The 18,962-nt window shown below is 37.0% G+C and overlaps 1 protein-coding gene across 1 annotated transcript in view; it reads right to left on the bottom strand.

Annotated features, from left to right (window-relative positions):
* The window catches only part of CNKSR2 (connector enhancer of kinase suppressor of Ras 2), a gene marked incomplete at its 5' end in the record, with an annotated part of 160,947 nt that overhangs the window by 40,303 nt on the left and 101,682 nt on the right, over positions 1–18,962 (bottom strand). Inside the window, 4 exons of the mRNA XM_009069964.1 lie at positions 4,893–4,964; positions 7,827–7,900; positions 10,062–10,234; positions 11,077–11,125. Of these exons, the coding sequence (XP_009068212.1) occupies positions 4,893–4,964; positions 7,827–7,900; positions 10,062–10,234; positions 11,077–11,125 (368 nt within the window). The remainder of the gene's footprint in view (positions 1–4,892; positions 4,965–7,826; positions 7,901–10,061; positions 10,235–11,076; positions 11,126–18,962) is intronic.

Raw genomic sequence — 18,962 nt, 5'->3', positions numbered from 1 at the left:
AAACTGCACAAATTATGAAAAAACCCAACCAAACCAAAAAACCCAACCAAAATATCAAACAAAAAAACCCAAAACCCCAAACCAAATGAGCTATTGCTGCTAACTTCTAGCAGGGCTGTCACTGCCAAGCATACACTCTGCCTGCAGCAGTGTGGTTTTAACCATGGGCCCCCATGGGGCTCTCAGTGTATTCATTAGCCAAATGCTTACACTGAATCAGGTCCTTCATCAACGAGGCTTTAAACCACCATGGCAATCTCCTGTGGTTGTCCATTCCATGGTAAACCTGGAATTACTTGCTCCAGTCATCCCATAGTCAGGATTTGACAGGCCTGGTTTGCCAACCTACTGTCTTGCAATTTAACTGCTAGGGTATACAGAAAGACAACTCCAGTCAGGTGTGCGTTTTCTTCAGGAATGTGAAACCCCTGTTTCAGAAAACTGTGCCTGATGGGTTTCATTTGCATACTGCATGCAGGGAAACAGGATGTTTGTCTCAGCAGAGAATACACCTTTGTAATGACTCATGCATGCCAGTCTTCAAGACATTGCAGTCTAGTGTAAGCAGGTATCAGATTATAAAGTACAGTTGCTTTCCTAGAAATTAACTCCTGCCATCATGGAGTCACGGAATTATACAATGTTTTAGGTTGGAAGGACCTTAAAGATCCTCGACTTACAACCCCACTGCCATGGACAGGGACACCTTCCATCAACTGTCACTGTCCTTCCACAAAACAGTGACCATATGTATGATCTGTAAACCACATCAATGTCCCATAAATTACTGTTCATTGGGAAGCTAGAGATTTACTCCTAAAAGGATTGCCGAATACTTCATGTTCCCATACAATCAAAATTTCTGCCAGAAGAATGGGGAAAATGAAGAGGAGACTTTAAATTTGAGTTGCAGTTGTTAGGAAATGCCATAAAGTTATAAAAAGAGTGGCACATAGGAACAGAAATCCAACAAACCATGTCTCCAGCAATGATTTCACATCTTCACAGCAGAAAGAATACCCACCACAAAGCTATCTTTTAGGTTCACATTCCTGATATATGAAGACTTCCTTTGGGAAATAAAGCTCAGCTGCCTTGACAGCTCTGACAGTCCAAATCAGAGGCACTGGGGCAGGAACCTCACCCAAAGCACTCCAGCCCATGCTGCCAAGGCCCAGCAAAGGCCACAGACACAGGGTAAAGCAGCACAAGACAACAAGCACCTGCTGTGTCACATGGCATGGCAGACAGGAGATGGCCCTTGCTTGCCTCTTGCCTATTCTGATTTCATGTTCCCAGTTCAGCTCATGGCTTATCATTCCCACTTGTGCAGCCAGCAGGGAAGAGCCACCCACTGAACCCCATTGGGTAGGACTGCTGACCACAAAATATTAGATGATGCATCTATAAAGGTTCTCCTGTTGGAAAACTTCATTCTGTCCTAAGTATGAGATAGCATTTCCTGGTAAATGTGCATGTTAGTGAGGTAACCACATAAATTAACAATTAACTGAGAGTCAATTGATACTGCTTACAGCTATGACAGATGATTTTTTCCAGAAAAATTTTATTTCCTGAAAAGTATAATCTAATGAGAACCCAGGAAATGTGTACCACTCTCTTAATCAAAGAGAGAGAGCAGACTGATTTCACATTTAATGATTTTCTGCAGGTCATGATCTGTGTTGGGGCTTGCAAAATAACCTGCAGTGCCTGTGGGGTGAACGAGCACATACTGATGTAGTCGTAAACTGCTAACAACCATGGCTTTTGAGCTGTTTGCCAGTCCAGAAACTAAAAGAATGATATTGACTTCTTCTGCATATTTCTAATAGCTGTTAAAGCTTCTCCGGATATGGCCAAAAGGGAAATGTAAAGATCTGCAGAATGGAAAAGGAGTAAAACACGCCTGCATTACAATGCACTAAGGACAAAAGTTCCAAGCATACAGTTACGCAAATACTTCTTATTATGCATATTAAAAGATACAATGCCCTAAGACATGGGAAGATTTAAATCTTTCTTCCCTGCAGTGTGTGTGTCCTAGTAGCCACTGTAACCTTCGGACGGCAAGAGGCCAAGAAAATATTGTTTCTTTAGAGCTTTAATTTTCTTGTGAGAATTTTAAGATCTATTTGCAAGGTATGACAATAAACACAGTGGCACTGGTAGCTGCAGCAGTCATCTAGGTTTTCCTTTCTTTTCCCCTTTTTAGGGATAGCACATTCATTTCTTGTCAGTATTTAATTAAAGCAATTTTATGACACATAGAACAGGATTAAAACCCCCAGTCTTTCTGTAGACCTGCAATTTCTGTAAAGAAGAATGCACAGTTCTGGGATTCTCATAGACTAGGAGTAAACATTTTCCTATCTTGTCTCATGCCCCAGGTAGGTGCAATGCTTTTAGTCAAAGCAGGATGTCAAATTGTCCTTAATCATAAAGCTCAAGGATACAGGATAAACTCGCTGTATGGGAACATGGATACATTAGAGTGTCTGTAAGTACCCAACTGCAGTTTAACTGGAATGAAGAGAATAACAACAAATTTCCAAGCAAGTTGTTTCCATGACTATACACTTACACCGGCAAAACAGTACTTTGTATCAATAAAGGATATTCTGTCCTCTTTCTCACCCAGACTAAGCACATTATATGGGTAAAAAGAACACTTTTGCTGGCGTAACCATATAGATAAAAAGAACTTCAGACACCAGAGCAAAAAGTGATCACAGTTCTCCAGATCCCTTACCAGCATAATGGTGTGGCACAGTCATAAAAGTGTAAGAAAATTTGAATAGTGACAGCGTTACCTGAGATTAAAATACCCATTTTATGTGAGTAGATACACACAAACAAAAACTTCATATCCTGCAAACATTTTTCTATCATTTGATACAAGGATGAAGGAATGGAACCATTCTGAACTCTCAGTGAAACTATATATTAGCAGTTTTCTACATTTACTTCTCCTGCTTCAAGTATAAACAGACCTGAAATGAGTGGCTGGTACATAATTAGAATGTATGTCAGAAACAGGACCAAAAAAAAGAGATCAGAATGTGATCAAAACAGTCTTTGTTTAAATTAATAACTTGATTCTGTGTTTTATTTCCTCTAGGCTACAAAATGCTTTTAGACAGGAAGTATTTCATTATCACTGCATTTCAAAGATTATTTTTCAGCCACTTTTCTCCCAATCTATTGAGTTAATTCAATGTTTGTGAAAGTGAACTATTTTTACTAATACATGAAACAAAGAGGAAAAAAATAATTATTTAATGATGGCAACTCAGATGTAAGGATTCTAATTGTTTCCATAGACCTTGACAGAGTTGCTTAAAATTTACATGTGTGTAACTCAGATCAAAATTTGGTCAAGCTCATTCCAAATGAATTAATAAGTACTTATTTCAAAATATGATAAAAAGACTAATTGCGCTGGGTGGCTAAAAAGCTTTTAAATCTTCCTGTGTTTTAGACTGTGCAATATATTTTTAAAGCATTGCTGCATATTTCCTGCTGTTTTCCAATAAATTGTTATCCTTAGAAAGAAGGTGTCTTGTCATACGGACTGAGGACTGACTGACAGAAATGATTTAGCTACTGCTATAGTTCTGGATATACCATATAGACCATTCTATTTGCTGAGCAGCAAATTGCATTTTGAATAATTGGCTTGACAGAATTATCAAAGAAAGGCAATCCTAAAACTTCACAAACAAATAAAAACATTTTAAATTTTCTGAGGAGAGACTTTTGAAGTGAGTCTTAGTCATGCATGAACTTCTGAAAAAAACCTTAACAGACAGCTATTTCTAAATGAAACCAAGCATCCTATACTATTGCCATTCTTTTTTAGCCAAATATTATCAGTAGTGATTTGGCAGTGCCCTGAAGGTGCTCTGCCAGGTAGCTGAATCTAGTACACACAGGAGAGGTTAAACCATGATTGTAGCACTTACTAACAGTTTTATAGATTCAGTTTAATCTCCTTTTTTCTTCTGTTTTAAAAACCATTCTGGTCAGCAAGTATATCCACAGACATTATCTAAGCTAGGTCACAATAATAGATTTTTGTTTGCGTCCTCTGTCATATGATGAAAATGGTGTATTATTTTGAACTGAATTAATTTCAGTTTATGTTGTGAAAAATAAATGAAATAAACCCTCAAATATTTGAACAGACATGAGATCCATGTTTTAATTTACCATTCAAATGAATTAAGAGGAATTGTGTTTATTTTGTGCTGAAGTCTCAATTGTTTTTCTGAAAAATTGCAAAAGTGCTCTAAAATAGCTACAGTAAAATTCAATACTTAAAGAACTAACACTTAAGTCCTTGTTCTTTCATGAGATGTTGAAATTTTCCCCATCAAATTCACTTCAACATGCAAGATAAATTCACGGCAACAGAGAGAATCTATAAAATTCATTCCCTGCAATTCCTACCTCCTTTTTCAGGACTGGTAGCAGAAAAATCTGCCTTAAATCTTTCTCCAACTTCTTATTTCCTCCAGGGCAAGATATAGAAGCAATCCCAGAGCAAGCATCACATGAGTTTGGGAGTATGTTAGGAAGTAGAGTTGGAGATATCTCACCTTTGCAGGTGTCACACAGCCAAAAAAGGAAACATGGAATTCTGAAATTGTTTGGATGTTGTTTCATGTACTGTATTTATTTCTTTTTTAGAAACAGGGAATCATGTTTCCAAAAAAGGTAATTTTTGCATGAATCAAATATTTAGCATATGAAGCCAGTCAGAAACAATGCTGCTCTGCACTACTTTCTCAGCTATTAAATTTAACATTTTATTATCACTGTGTTATTACTAACATCAAGAATAGTCACATTTAAGGAATGGTTCCTTGAACTTTGCGAGATTTCCTTACCTGTTCATATCATCTAGATGTTCAGCAGCAAAATAAAAACTTTTGATCTTAGGATGGCAGGCTTTGAATGCGCTGTAGAGGAAAAACATAATTATAAAAATGTAATGACACAACTCTTGGTTGTTTTGGGGTCTTTTCTTTGTTTGTTTTTTTTGGGGTTTTTTTGTAAAAATGTAAGATAGTGTGATCACCAAGGAATGATATGAGTTCAGATTTCAGAGTTGTTGCATGCTCCCAAGCAGTATATGAACATATGACTTTTAGGATTGTGCCAGATTTCACCAAGTAGAGTGACCTTCAACTACCCCTTTCTAGCTAATCCTGGGTTCATATGTGCATGAATAATTGTTCAGCTATCACCTGCAGTGTACTATATTTGGAAAAAGTTAACCAGGTAAGGATATAATTTTAGGTATCAGGTAATTTTGCTGATTGTTGTTAATTTTTTCTGAACAGAAAATTGACTGAACAATTAATTCAATACAACAGAAAAATTCTCAGTCCTGGTGATTTCTCACATCCCAATGACTTTGACATTACCTTTGGCTCTAATGACTGCATTTCAGACAGGCAAATGCGATGAGCTGATTGACTTCTGAAAAGCTGTCATAAATCCACTCTGCGTTCATGAGGTCATTCTAAGCAATGGGCAATTACATCTAATCTTTTCCACCAAAGTAATCAACATGACTGGGCTGAGAGAATTACTGCATTTCATACATAATTTGAAATAAATTACTAGAAAGAATCTTTTAACTATGTTGGATAAAGCTTTATGGTGAAGTGCTTAAAGAGCCAGAAAACGCATTTGAAATAATTAATAATTTACACTACAGAAGAATTATTTTTGAGAAGACACTGAAGGTGTTTCTTAAAATAAGAACAAAAAATTTAGCAGTCCCAAAGAAAATAAGAAAATTGCAAACATGATACATGAAGAGCATCATAACCATTTTTCTGACACAATGGATTTCATATTATAAAATATATATATATAATATCCTAGAATCATCAAGGTTGGAGGAGACCTCCAAGATCATCAAATCCAACCATGAACCTGCCACTCTGCTGTAACCCCTAAACTATATTCTACAGTCAGTTGCCTCTTAAACACCTTAAACACTTCCAGGGATGGTGACTCCACCACCTCCCTGGGCAACTTATTCCAGTGCCTGACCACTCTAAGAGTGAAAAAAGTTTCCTGACATCTAATCTGAATCTTCCCTGTTGCAGTTCTGACCATTCCTTCTAGTCCTCTCCCTGCAGGGATGGCAGAAGAAACCATCCCCCACGTCTCTACATCCCCTTTCAGGTAGTTGTAGAGAGCCATGAGGTCACCCCTACATATAAAGGCAATATAATAAAATAATTTTCTCGCTCTCCAATCCATTGCATCTCAGAAAAATGGTAATGATGTTCTTCATGTGTATCATGCTTGCAGTTTTCTATATATATGCCTCTGCGTGTACACAGATGTACACATATCTATGTTTTAGAAACCAGGCATATGAAATTGATTTGCAGGAAAGTTACTACTAGAGAAGGTAACATAAAACTGAGAGTAAAAGAATTCCTCTAACACATTACAGCATGACACAATGTTACGCAAGTCAAAGCAGATGTACAGTGACATCTGCTTAGTTTAGAAAGACATCAGCAGGTTATTGAGTCCCAAAACTTGACTTCTTAAAACAGTTAAAGCATCTGTTGTCTGGATTCTTTAGAGGTTTTTTTTTCCCTTTATCTGCCACCCAAGCAGGGAATCTTAATAGATGCACTTTATGTGCTACTATGCAGAAGATACTAAATCAAGTGAAACCAAAACAAAACAATTTAATCAGGGTGCAATTCTGAGAAACGACATAGACTTTAAGCTGCTGCCCCCACAAAAAAGAAAAAATGAAACACTTCAACCATGTGGGCCAAGGACATACAGCAATAAGCCCAAGCTGAAGTATATTTTTGTTTTAAATGCAGTTTTCGTTTTCTGCCCTTTGAGACCATCATGAAGAGTAGAGTTCATCCTGAAGAGATATACAGACCAACTGATACAAGATTAGTGCTTTTTGTAGAACTGTATGTACTACAAATCATATCATATTATGTTTGAAACTGCTGTTTCGTACACATTTCAGCAATTCCAAAGTCCTGTTAAACTTAAAAGAGCAGTAAAAATCATTAGGAAGCAAGGCAAAAATTTTTTTGAACAATAATGACTCTAAAAATATCTCTGTGGGAGTATGCACCTGTCATATTGCTACATATGCTTGAATTTGCATCTAAATAACAAATGGATTTGTGCAATGGCACAAATCTGGATAGCAGCATAAACAGGTGAGGAGAAACATGGTTTGAGACCTGTAGGTTATATATAAAAAATAGAACAAATCACTGTCATTCTCTTTTTTTATTCTGCATCAGGACTCATATACTGTATCAGCAAACTTTGAGATGATGCTAACTAATTTGCAGTTACATTAAATATTGATGCCTGACTATAAACTTGGGGAATTTTTTTGTTTGGATGGTCTCAGTATTATTCTTAAAGCTCTTTAGTGAGTGTAAAGGTATCACACAAACACTCTCCAACCCCTAACAAGCAAAAAAAAAAAAACCCAAACAGAAAGTAAACAAAAGAAGAAAGGAAAACTAGGAAAATAAAGGCACAGAAGCAGCCAAGCAGCCTTCTTGCTTATAATTCATTTTGGTCTAGTCAAGTAGTGTGATTCATGATGAAGTGAAAAAATAGCCTTCTTTGGGCAAGACAGCACACACAGAAAAGAAATTAATTTGCTTTTTCGGTATAAGCTTATTCTGTCATACAATCCCATGATCATTGTAACAAAGTCCATTATGTCACTGTTTTAAGGGAAAACCTGGTCCTTTGTTCCACTTTTTTTATTGCATCATTGTACTATTTTTGAGCATGCTTACTATTTCTTGCGGCATTCACTGGCTCTGTCAATTTTGAACTCAGGTAGACTGATGAAGCCTTCTGCTTTTTCATCCTGCAAAGATAGTTCCAGATATTACTGCAGTTAAAGTGTCAGAAACCTCACCTCACAGAAAACTTAGAAATATTTTCACTTGCCTGCTTATGTAAGGAATACTAATGTATGCTCTGCTCTGGCAAACCTCCCACAGAAGTCACTGGGACTTTTGCCAAAGCAGTGAGACAGATCCCTCAGTGCAAACCACAATTTTAAATACCCAATTTTTCTCAAACAATTTCACAGCTGAACCAACATCTGAAAACATACAAAATGACCAAATGTATTCAGTCAATTAGTTATTATAATTAGTTCATTTTGGAGGAAGATAGACTAATTAGTAAGGAGAGTGCAATCTACCATAAGAAATAGGGAAAAAAGCAATTTCAATGTGTGTTGTTTACCATCTTTATATGATATCACAGCTAAGAGGCATGATAGCTCTTCAGCTACTTTGATCTCTCTACAGCACTCAGCATGCATCTGACCTTCCTCCCCTCTCCTCACAAGACTTGCACATAGTTTATTTTATCCGATATTCAATCTCCCTTGACTTTTCACAGTTTGCAAGCATTATTTATTTTAAGCTACTATTACATCAATAGCACAGACTCTCTTATTTAACTGCTCATAACTTTGCATGCAAAATTAATACAGGATCATAGAAGTGAGGCTGCAGAAAGCACACATGTATGTTAAGGAATTCCACAGAATTCCATCTTTCTAAGAATTCCCATGGTTATTCATGCTATATATGCAGTCCATATGATTATATGCCTTCTTAAAAAATTAATAAATAACACAAATCAGCCTATAAACGTGGAGCTGGAGTTGTTATGTGGAAGGTACAAGGCTTTAACAGACTCTGCATTAGCAGGGATTTTAAAATTGAAAGGACACTGTTTGAAATAATCTTGCTATTTCTTTTTTGAATGGTTGCTTAAGGAAACAGAATTTTGGCAAGAGCACCGTTGGCTTGGCTGTCCACCTGTCAGTGAGGCACCCCCTGCCAGCCTTTGAATCTATTGGTGATTACAGACACTGGGCTGGGGGAGCTGAGGTCTCAAAAATAACTGAGTCTCAGAAAGTCTCAGGAAAACCTGGGACAGGGAGGGAGACAGAGGTGCTCAGACCACTGCCTGCACAGGAAAGTATGGCACAACTCAGAGGTTCCATGTGCTCCTTGGCCACAGCTGTTGACCATTCACTGTACTTGTAGGCATCAATTACTGCCCTGATGAAGACCTTGTAGTAGCCAAGGGAGGGAGGTTGGAGGGGAGGGAGGTTGGAGAGGAGGGAGTTAGGGTTACTGATGTGAAGCTGGGATCAAGGCACAAATGGAATGAGTCTATAGGAAAACTGACTTTGGTAACTCTTTTCATGGAACATTCTTTGCTTTCTGTCTGCTCAAGGAAAAGCTGGGGATTACAATGTTTTGAAAAGACTAGGCACAAATGCTTGCAGTGATTAAAAGAACCAGTCCAGGACAGAGCACATCCACATGTTGGCAATGATTTTATCTCAGCGTATTTACTAATTACACTAATAGGATTTAAAATGAAGGTTTCCTAACTCACTGGCAAAAAGTTTTTTTGCTAAAGCTGATATAAACAAATGTGTACTAATGCAGAATATGCTGCAAAATCAAAACTGCACTCAATTCAGCTGGGCCACTCCTGTACTTTTCAGTTCAGTAATATGAGCACTGAAATCATATCAAAAGCTACAAAGGAGGAACAACATGGGAACACAACTAAGAAAACAGAAGTATCTTTCTTAATTGCCAGAGGTTTTGATGATTTCACGAGCACAGATAAACAAGGGACATCAGGCAGCACATCATTAAAGTTTACACTCACATGATTAAACTTGAATGACAGGATTAAATAACTACCTTTTCCCTTTCAAGGGTTTGAGGATAGATCTATTCTAAACTGCTGTCAGCAAGACACAGGAAAATATGTTATTTCTCCATGTAGTAAAAGGTGAATTGGAAGGACCAAATATCTCTAGACCTTAATGGTAATTTTGTCAGGCAGTTAAATATGAAGTTCCTTATGATTATTTGGGAGAGTAAAGTTATTCACATCCATAAGCACTCAAAGCACTGGTTTCCCACTAAATCATGGCAACAGTACTACACAGAGTTTTTGTTAAGACAAGGAGCACAAATGCTTACCTCCTCATTGATATACCAATATAGAGATGTGTCCTTCAGGACAAACCAGTATTTTTTCCATTTCTGGGAGAAATAACTCTTGGCATCTTTCTTTTTCCAGAGCCAGCCTTCACAGTCCCCTCGACCCAGGTCTTTACATGAGATCCGTCTTTTGCTTTTACCAGGAATAGGAGCTGAAAACGAGTTGATGTGAAAGCATTTGACTTGTCCACTAAATCAACAAATCAGCTAGCCTGAAAGCACTACATATTTGTTTAAGAAAATTAATTATTTCAACCTCAATTTGCCATCAACAAATTATTACAAACATTCTATTTTGAACACCAAGCCTATGTAAATCACCATAAATTAAAAACCAAAGCAAAGCAAAACAAACCATGTTCAGCATCTCAGAGAGCTCATATTCTATAAATGAGACAAAAAAGGCAACACAGAAAGAGAAGAAACTATAGAGAAAAGAAAGGCAAGATATTTAAAAATAAGAAAAATGGTTATTTGTAATTTTCAAGAGATTAATATTTCACATCAGATTAAAGCACAGAACATATTAATTCATGTACTTTCACATTTGGTTGCCAAATACTATTTAAATACTTCACAGGTGTTCAAAAATCTCTCTTTGCAGCTCCTTTTGAAACTAAGCAGTTCCTAAGACCTTTGTACTTCTAAATCAAAGGAGGAAAATTTACTATGATATAAATTACCTGACAGCGTAGGTAATGAGCAGGTGAGGCAGAAAGGCATTACATGAACACAGTGGGAAAAATCAACCCTGGCCCCAAAGAGGCTAGAGTCTGAGTATTTAAAAAAACCATGAAAGCAGATTCATGAAGGTACAGGGGTATTAAGAAACTATGAGACACCAGTAATGGACTAACACATTCTCAGCATGATCAACTGAACTAAACAGTTGATAGGAGCTAACAGGTTCTAGTTCCTCAGATGCTGTAATACTATAAAATTAATGTTGGCAATTCCCTTCCGACCAATACATGAAAACAAAGTTGTTTTTTACCTTTGTTCTTCTTTTTACTTTTCTGCTGTAGAGAAGACTGCTGAAATGTCTACAAGAAAATCAAAATGGAAGAAGTGAAAATACACTGTTTATATTTACAACATCCTTATACTAAAGAAATGTAACATGGGGCACTGAAGTCATCGTCAGGTAACACCAGCCAAGAAACTTTTAGGCCTAAGAAAAAAGGTAATTTTAGTTCACCTGTTCATAAGGTTGTAAAGCAAGAGCACACTGTGAAACATCTTAAAATAGACCACAAATTAGTTTGCCAAAACAACTGAAGTTTCTCTCTAAAATGGTTGCTCTCCTCATGTTCTGTTAATAAAGAAGGAATGTTTCCCTTTGGTTAGTGTGATAGTGAAGCTACATTATTTGTGCAATTCTAATACATCATCTAATTAAAGTATTCTTGACATATATATGCAAATATGCCCATTAACACAGTGCTTAATGCAGGTGTGAAGGCATTTATACAATGTTCATTAGACCATCAGACAGTTTGCTCAGAAACAGACCTAGTATTTGAAAGACACCAGTAAAATTCTGCTAAATCACAACTGGGAAAAAGTAACCCAAATAAAAATTTCTGAACTAGAACTTTATTTTTTACCAGGTTTCAAGTGGAAGTATTTCCCTCCAGTTAATGCACTCCTAGGAACAAACCCATTGCCTTGGCAAAGAAATGGGATGGAAATTACTCCTTTATTTAAGATCCTAGCTTATTAAAAATAGCAATACATATTAACACATTTCATGGCCATTTCTCTTAAAAACCTTTGACTCAGATAATCATAGAATGATCAAGGTTGGAGAAGACCTCTAAGAGCATCAAGTCCAACCATTAACCTGCCACTTTACTATAACTCCTAAACCCTATACCATATCTTCCAGCACCAGGTCCAGATGCCTCTTAAACACCTCTAAGGATGGTGACTCCATCACCTCCCTGGGCAACCTATTGAAATGTCTGATCACCCTAACAGCGAAAAATCTTTTCCTATCTTTTCTAACCTGAATCACTCCTGTCTCAGTTTATGGCCGTTCCCTCTAGCCCTCTCATGGCAGGCATGGCATTAGATCAGAATCACAATCACTAGTGAATTAAAAAAATTCCATAATTAATCATATTATTTTACTTGTTTTGAATTTTAGTTTTCTATGAACAGATGTATTAGTGTCAAAACTAAGAAATGGTCACATTACAGTGTCTGAATATTAAAACTTCTTATATCAGTTTATCACGAATCAATGCAAAAATCAAAACTTTTGTGCCACTTGGTAAAAATAAATCTAAGCAGATGCACTAACAGCCCTGGAATTTCAAATCCTGTTCCTAGCAGAGAGGACAAACCCTAATCCTAGTTTACAAAACTCGCTTTTCAGTTCAAGGAGTTGCTTTGGTTTTGGATGTGGCACTTAGTGCTATGGTTTAGTCATCATGGTAGTGTTTGGTCAAAGATTGGACTTGAAGATCTTGGAGGTCTTTTCCAACCTTAATGATTCTATTGTATTCTATTTTAATTTTTTTCCTCCTTACTTCCCATACACCAGAGCTCACATGCAGAACACGGAGGCTTGGCTTTGAGGGGATGTCTTGCCTCACAGCTAAGAGACTCACAAGCAGCAAATACTAACATGTCCATGGGGATAAATTACCATCAATACCATTATTAAGTGTAATTGAAAAGTTAGCTGACTTGCTAGATGTGCTGATCCCTTGTAGACTGCATCTGAAGAAAGCTACTCAACTGTATTGCCACCTCAAATGGTCAAAATAGGCCTCCACTAGGAAGAAAAAAGGAACCCATTTCTTTTAATTCCATGGCTCTTAGTCTTTTTGTTCTGCTGCCAGTATCAATTAAATCCACACCAGCTCTCAGCTAGCCAAGACAGCAACACCATCCTAACTTAGATCACATGAAATATTTCAACCTGCGTAGGACTAAGAGAGATCTTCATGGCCCAGGAATAGCAGTGTGGCTGGGCAGAGGGTGTAACTCCCTCCCTCTTAGAGACTTGAAAATCTTACCTAATTCAAAGTGGTTGAAAAACACACACACATACAAACCCAAAACTTTAGCACTTCTCAGTTCACAACTCAGTTTCGTTCTGCTGCTTGACTTTTCTGCACCAATATTTGTACAGTGTCAAAACAGAAAAGGAAAACTCCTGCTTAGTTTTCTTATAACTGAATCTGAAAGCAGGTGAGAACAATGTGAAAAGCCTTCTCTTTTAATGTTTTGTCTGTAAATTGAACCTGCAAACCTGAGCTCATACCTCTCAACTTCTGACTCAGATTTTTGGGAAGAAAGGGTAATGAAGGGGTATCAGTTTTTAATGGGAATAGAGCATGTAATTTAGATGTCTACCCATTTTTCCATACATTATGTCATATTGCAAAATAGAAAGGTTTTATTAAATTAAATTTATTATTATTATTCTAAATTAGCTCATTGAATTAAATTATAATTAAGGACAAAATCTACAACTGAGTGACATTCCTGGGAGCTATTCAGCTGCAGTGATTTTAACTAACACTTTAGATTTTTTTACATAGACTTCGGGCTTTGAGTTCACTCTTCGCAAAAAACAGCACCAGCTTTTTTTTTAACCCAGGTGATGTATATGTAATATAAAAAATGTATTAAAAAACCCCAAAACAAGTGAGGATGAGATCTAAAAATGTTTATTCTGTTGCTTTTTTAGGAAATCATTGAATGCAATTTGCAGCCTCTTACCAGTTATAAGGTAATGCTTAGTGCCATTTTTGCTGTGCTGTTTATAATCAGAGAATGATGAAGGAGGTCATGTCCTTCCTCCTGATCAGAGCAAGGCTTGCTTTGAAGTCAACACTGGATCATGTTCCTCTAGCCTAGATCCAACTATCTCTAACAGGTAGATTCCACTGCTTCTTTAAGCAACCTGTCGTAATGATGGCCACACCAAAATGTTTTCCCTTTTACAGCTCACTTCTGTGATGTGGCATATAATATATATTTAGATGATATAATTTATATACTAATATACAGACTTCTTTTTAAGGCTGCAAACCCTAAAAAAATGGATTCACACCAAACCCAGAAATTTAGTTGTACTAATGCAAGCTTGCTGCAAGATACTGTTAAATCACCCCACCATGAGGCTGGATTCAATGTATGTTCACTGCATGTTGATTCTGATACACCCTGAGCTTTGAGCCACTGCTTGCACATACATCTTGTCTCAGTTTCCAAGAATTCATCACTTCTACTAATTCTGAGAGAAAGCATGAAATGAAATGTAAAGCAGATTCTATATTAAAATAAGTTGCTAGTAACTCAAAATAATGTGTAAAATGGAAACAAGACTGCCACTGAAAAGATGAAATAGATGAACACCTTAAGACAAGTGGAAATTGTCACTTCTGAAGAAAATCTGAAACTGTTTAATTGTATTCTGAATTATATGCTTTCCAGTCACCCAAAATACAATTAGAAAAACTTTCCATTATCCAAAAGCAAGGTGTCACTTGTTGTTTAACATATATCAAAACTCCTTTCAATACTCTGAGCAACGATTTTCTCCTGTAATATGTGTTCTTTGAGCTCGTTGTATATAATAACTAAGCCATCTGGTGAATGCACAACGAAGTAGAATATCAAAGGAACATTTTATCTGAGCTATATATCTATATATATCTGACTTTGCTATCAGCAACCTCCAAAGCACTGGGAAGGAAAATGGCTATAATAAAACTATACCTTTATAGTTTTCTTTAGAGCTCAAGTCAAATACAATTTTTTCTCAAGCTTCAAGTTTAGACACTAAGAAACTATTTACAGTCAGGCAGTTCCCCTCTGTCAACGTAAGATAACTTTCTCTAGTTTCAGCAGGGTAGCTTGTAACACTTCTGTTTACTGGAACTTTCTGCTACAGATGGAAAAAACAGTAACTGGGGAAAAAAAGAAAGCTGGTGCTGCCAATTATTTGAATGATCTCTCTCTTTGAGAGATATTCTCAATACTTTGAGAACACTGGCAATGTTCTGTTTTCACAGTTTTGATACATTACATACACATTTCTCTGCATTTGGTGTGTCAAGATCCACAGTTTCAGAGCTAAAAGAAGAGTAAAAAGAGAGAAAATGCAAACCTATTTATATTACAGTGTCACACTATACATCAGTATTAACATTGCATACTTAAGGGTATTCGCAACACAGGATTTTGCCAAAATCTTTTTTGGTTTATCGTCTTGTTTAGTCTCCATTCGGAGCTTATAATAGGCAGTGTTAATTATTTTAATGGATATTTGTGGGAAAATAAAGTTTCCAAGGACTATGTTACAACGGTATGATGACAGAAGACAGAGGGCTATGGGTCAAATCAAGCATCTAAGGGTGAAATTACATACAAAAAGGGAACCTACTAAAAAGCAGGATAAGGAAAGATTATGTTCTAAGTTATGATTGTGTTTAGGAAGGCAAAGACTTTGCTGCCATGTTTTGCGTGTTGACTGGAGTTCAGACGCTGTTAACAGAACAAATATCTGCAAAAATCTCTCATGCATGGCATATCTGATTTGTCAGGTCGTGCAGGGTATTTTAGGAAATACTCTTGTCTCTGTATTCACAAACTCTAAGATTATTCCAAATCCTACTCTACTCTCTTTTCTTAGATTTTGCTAAAAATTGTTACTTCTTTTATTTACTTCTGATTTTGAAATTCTCATACAGTCAGCATTCTCTGATTTATCTTCAGCTGCAAGTATTTAGTTGCCCAAAAATGATACCAATTGGCACCAACTTGTGAAGAAAGTATTTCCAATATGCTGCAAGACCTTTAGTTTACACAACTCTTCCAAAAGTGGAGCTTCACTCTGGACAGGCAAAATGCAAATACAGTAAATAGGATGGTCTATGTGAGAGAAAAATCTAATGCAAAAGCACAGCACTGAATTTATGAAAACAGATCCAGAAATATTTCCTATGCTAGTCAGAGGCTGATGACGAAACAGTCATCGTATGCGAGTAATTCATAAATCCCCAGTGAGCTGGAATGAAAAGAGATTTACAGACAAAGGATGCCACAGTAGATTAACAATGCCCTGAAACCTTCCGCCTTACCTCCCAAAAGCAAAATTTATTGAATCAAATCTTTATCTTTTGGTGCTTTGGTAACAGACAGTTCTGCTCTTCCTGCACAGCTCTCACTGCTTGTGAGTACACTCTATAACAAAAATACCATACCTGGGCTTAAAAGGACAGCGTTCACTAAGATTCTAGTTAATACTAAAACACAGTAAGAACATTATATATGAACAAACTTCTAAAAATGGGCTTTTGTATTACATACAAAAAAGTGTCAACAAGTAGGCAGAATCATTATACTAAATACCCTGTTGACATTTCTTTTTTAAATGGTAGGTACCTCAGAGAGAAGCATGAATTATTGGTTCTGTCGAATAGGTTGTGAGAGGCACAGACAGATTAAGTCACTGAAAGAACAAATCCCAGAATTCATGACTTGGTATGTTATTCTAGACACTATATTCTTATTCCTCCCTTAGTTTTGCTTTTTCAGTTATGCAAAAAGGTCTTGCAATACTAAGGCCAAAATGAATGTGTACTTTGAAAGTTGGTAAAGCAGTATTTTTCTTGGTAGCATTCGAAGAGTCCATTTCAGGTGAGATGATTTTTCACATTTACCTCACAAGCAATGGCCCTTTTCCTGTTCCTACTCCCCACAGTAGCTTTATGAAAAGCTTGTAGCACACACCAGATCTACAACACCTGGCTATGCCATCTATCATGGATGGTCACAGTTCTAACTGGATTCATGTATTTTTGGATCTCTGACCATGAACTCCCAACACATGCATTTTGTTAGTGACTACAAGGATAAAGAAACAGTTAAAAAAATGTAGCCTGAGACCTCAAAGCTGCCAACTTTCTAGTTACCTCTGTGGTAGGCAATGGCTACATTACATGTTCAGGATGCTCTCCTTATTACAAAGTCTACAAGGGCTGATAATATCAACGATGCATCTTCTTTTCATACAACTTTTTCTATAGCTGCTTATCCAAGATGAATATGCTAGCTAAGGACAGAACTGTGGCTGTCTGAAATGTGATAGCAAGAACAGCCTTTCTTTTCAGGGGTTCTTACTCATTCTCCCATCCCTAAGCATTTTCTCATCATTTGGGGGTGGCTCTGTGGCAGATGTTACATTAGTTGGAAGCAAATTATCAGTTGCACAAGCTAGTGCAAATTGTTCGTGCAAAGTTGTTAGCATAAAGCATGCAATAATAAAATAGCTTTTTTAATCTTCAGGCTATATTGAGAAAATAATATACAATGGTACTGCTCTCCACAGCCAGGGAAAGATTTTTGCTTCTTAGTCATTAAGCTGCAGGACTCTTTAACTGAAATACCGAAGCAGTAAAACTTCTGGACAATATCAGATTTAAATGGGAGTTCTCATATTCCCTCACTGTCTTTTCGACTGACATACAAGGACTGCAGTACTGTCATAGCTGCCTGAAGCAAATGAGGAGAAAACGTTAAACTAGACAAGTGCTGTTCATTAGAATAATTTATTCTGAGATCATTCTTCTGCTCTACATCTACTTTGAAACATGTAATTTTGGTACCTCCCACACAACTTTTATTGACAGTAAGTAATCTAGGAGAGAAAGGGAGGATTTAAAAATCATACGTATTCTTTGATGGCAAAAATCCAAGATGCATCAGTTGCTCCATCACTGTATGTTTCAAGTGCTTCCATTTAAGAAGGAAAAAGAAACTGTCACCTGTTACAGAACAGTATTTAACCCTTTTACTTTGATTTCTATATCAGAGCAGTTCCCAGTTTCATCTTATTGAAGAGAATGGACCAGGCAGAAACCCTACAAAATGGCTGAGGTAGGAAGGCACCTCTGGAGATCATCTCATCCAACTTTGTTGCTCAAAGCAGACTCAATTACAGCAAGTTGCTCAGGGCTGTCTCCAGTTGGGTTTTTAATATCCCCAAAGATGGAGACTCAACAAATTCCATGGGCAACCTGTTCCAGTTAAACTGGCCTCACAGTACAAGTATTTTTTTCCTGATGTTTACATGAATTTCCTGTATTTCAATATATATGCATTGCCATTTGTCCTTTTACAGTGTCACTGAGACAAGTCACTCCACAAGCACTACAGAAGCCTTGTGGATTGCTTGTGCCCTGCTGCATTGCTCCTCCAGCATGTATCAGTCAGTCAAACAAACCTCTTTCAAACGACTCAATTTCCCATAGGAAAAATCTGTTTTTCCTTAGAAAATGTCTGTCTTATTCATAGGAAAGGTAGGGTTTCCTCTCTGTGTTTATCTAAGCATTAAAGCAATAAGACTATCCAAGCAGATTTAAGAAACTTATTCTTGATCTAAGTTGGATTAGAGAGGTGGTCTGGGGCACAGCATGGAGCAAACCCTGGACCTTCTTGGAAGAAAACATAAACTACTGTAAAATAGAACTCAACCCCAGGGCACTAACAAAATCTTGCATCAGGCCCGTGGTCTTTCTAAAGGAAAAGGAGTTATCTTAAAATAAAGATCCCATGCCACCCGTTACAACACCTGGGCGCTTGCTGATGCCAAAAAGAGTACATACACCTCTTACTGCAGGAGCAGTTAGCAACACTTTTGATTGTGTCCCTCAGCATGATCTCTTTCATATTGCTCCATCTGATTGTGTGACAGAGAAAAGTGCAGAGAATGTAGGTGCTCTATAATGAATAGGGGCAGAACTGAGAAAAGAGAATTTCTGCTTTAAGGAATATATACTTTTGCAAGTTATTATCTGTTAGCACTTGGGCATAATATGCTTTCAGAGAAAGAAACAGAAATTTCATTCTGGCTTTGAA

Source organism: Acanthisitta chloris, unplaced genomic scaffold (genome assembly GCF_000695815.1).
Source record: "Acanthisitta chloris isolate BGI_N310 unplaced genomic scaffold, ASM69581v1 scaffold2732, whole genome shotgun sequence".
NCBI lineage: Eukaryota > Metazoa > Chordata > Aves > Passeriformes > Acanthisittidae > Acanthisitta > Acanthisitta chloris.
The sequence above is the reverse complement of the archived record's forward strand: the minus strand, read 5'-3'. Positions and strand labels throughout refer to the sequence as shown.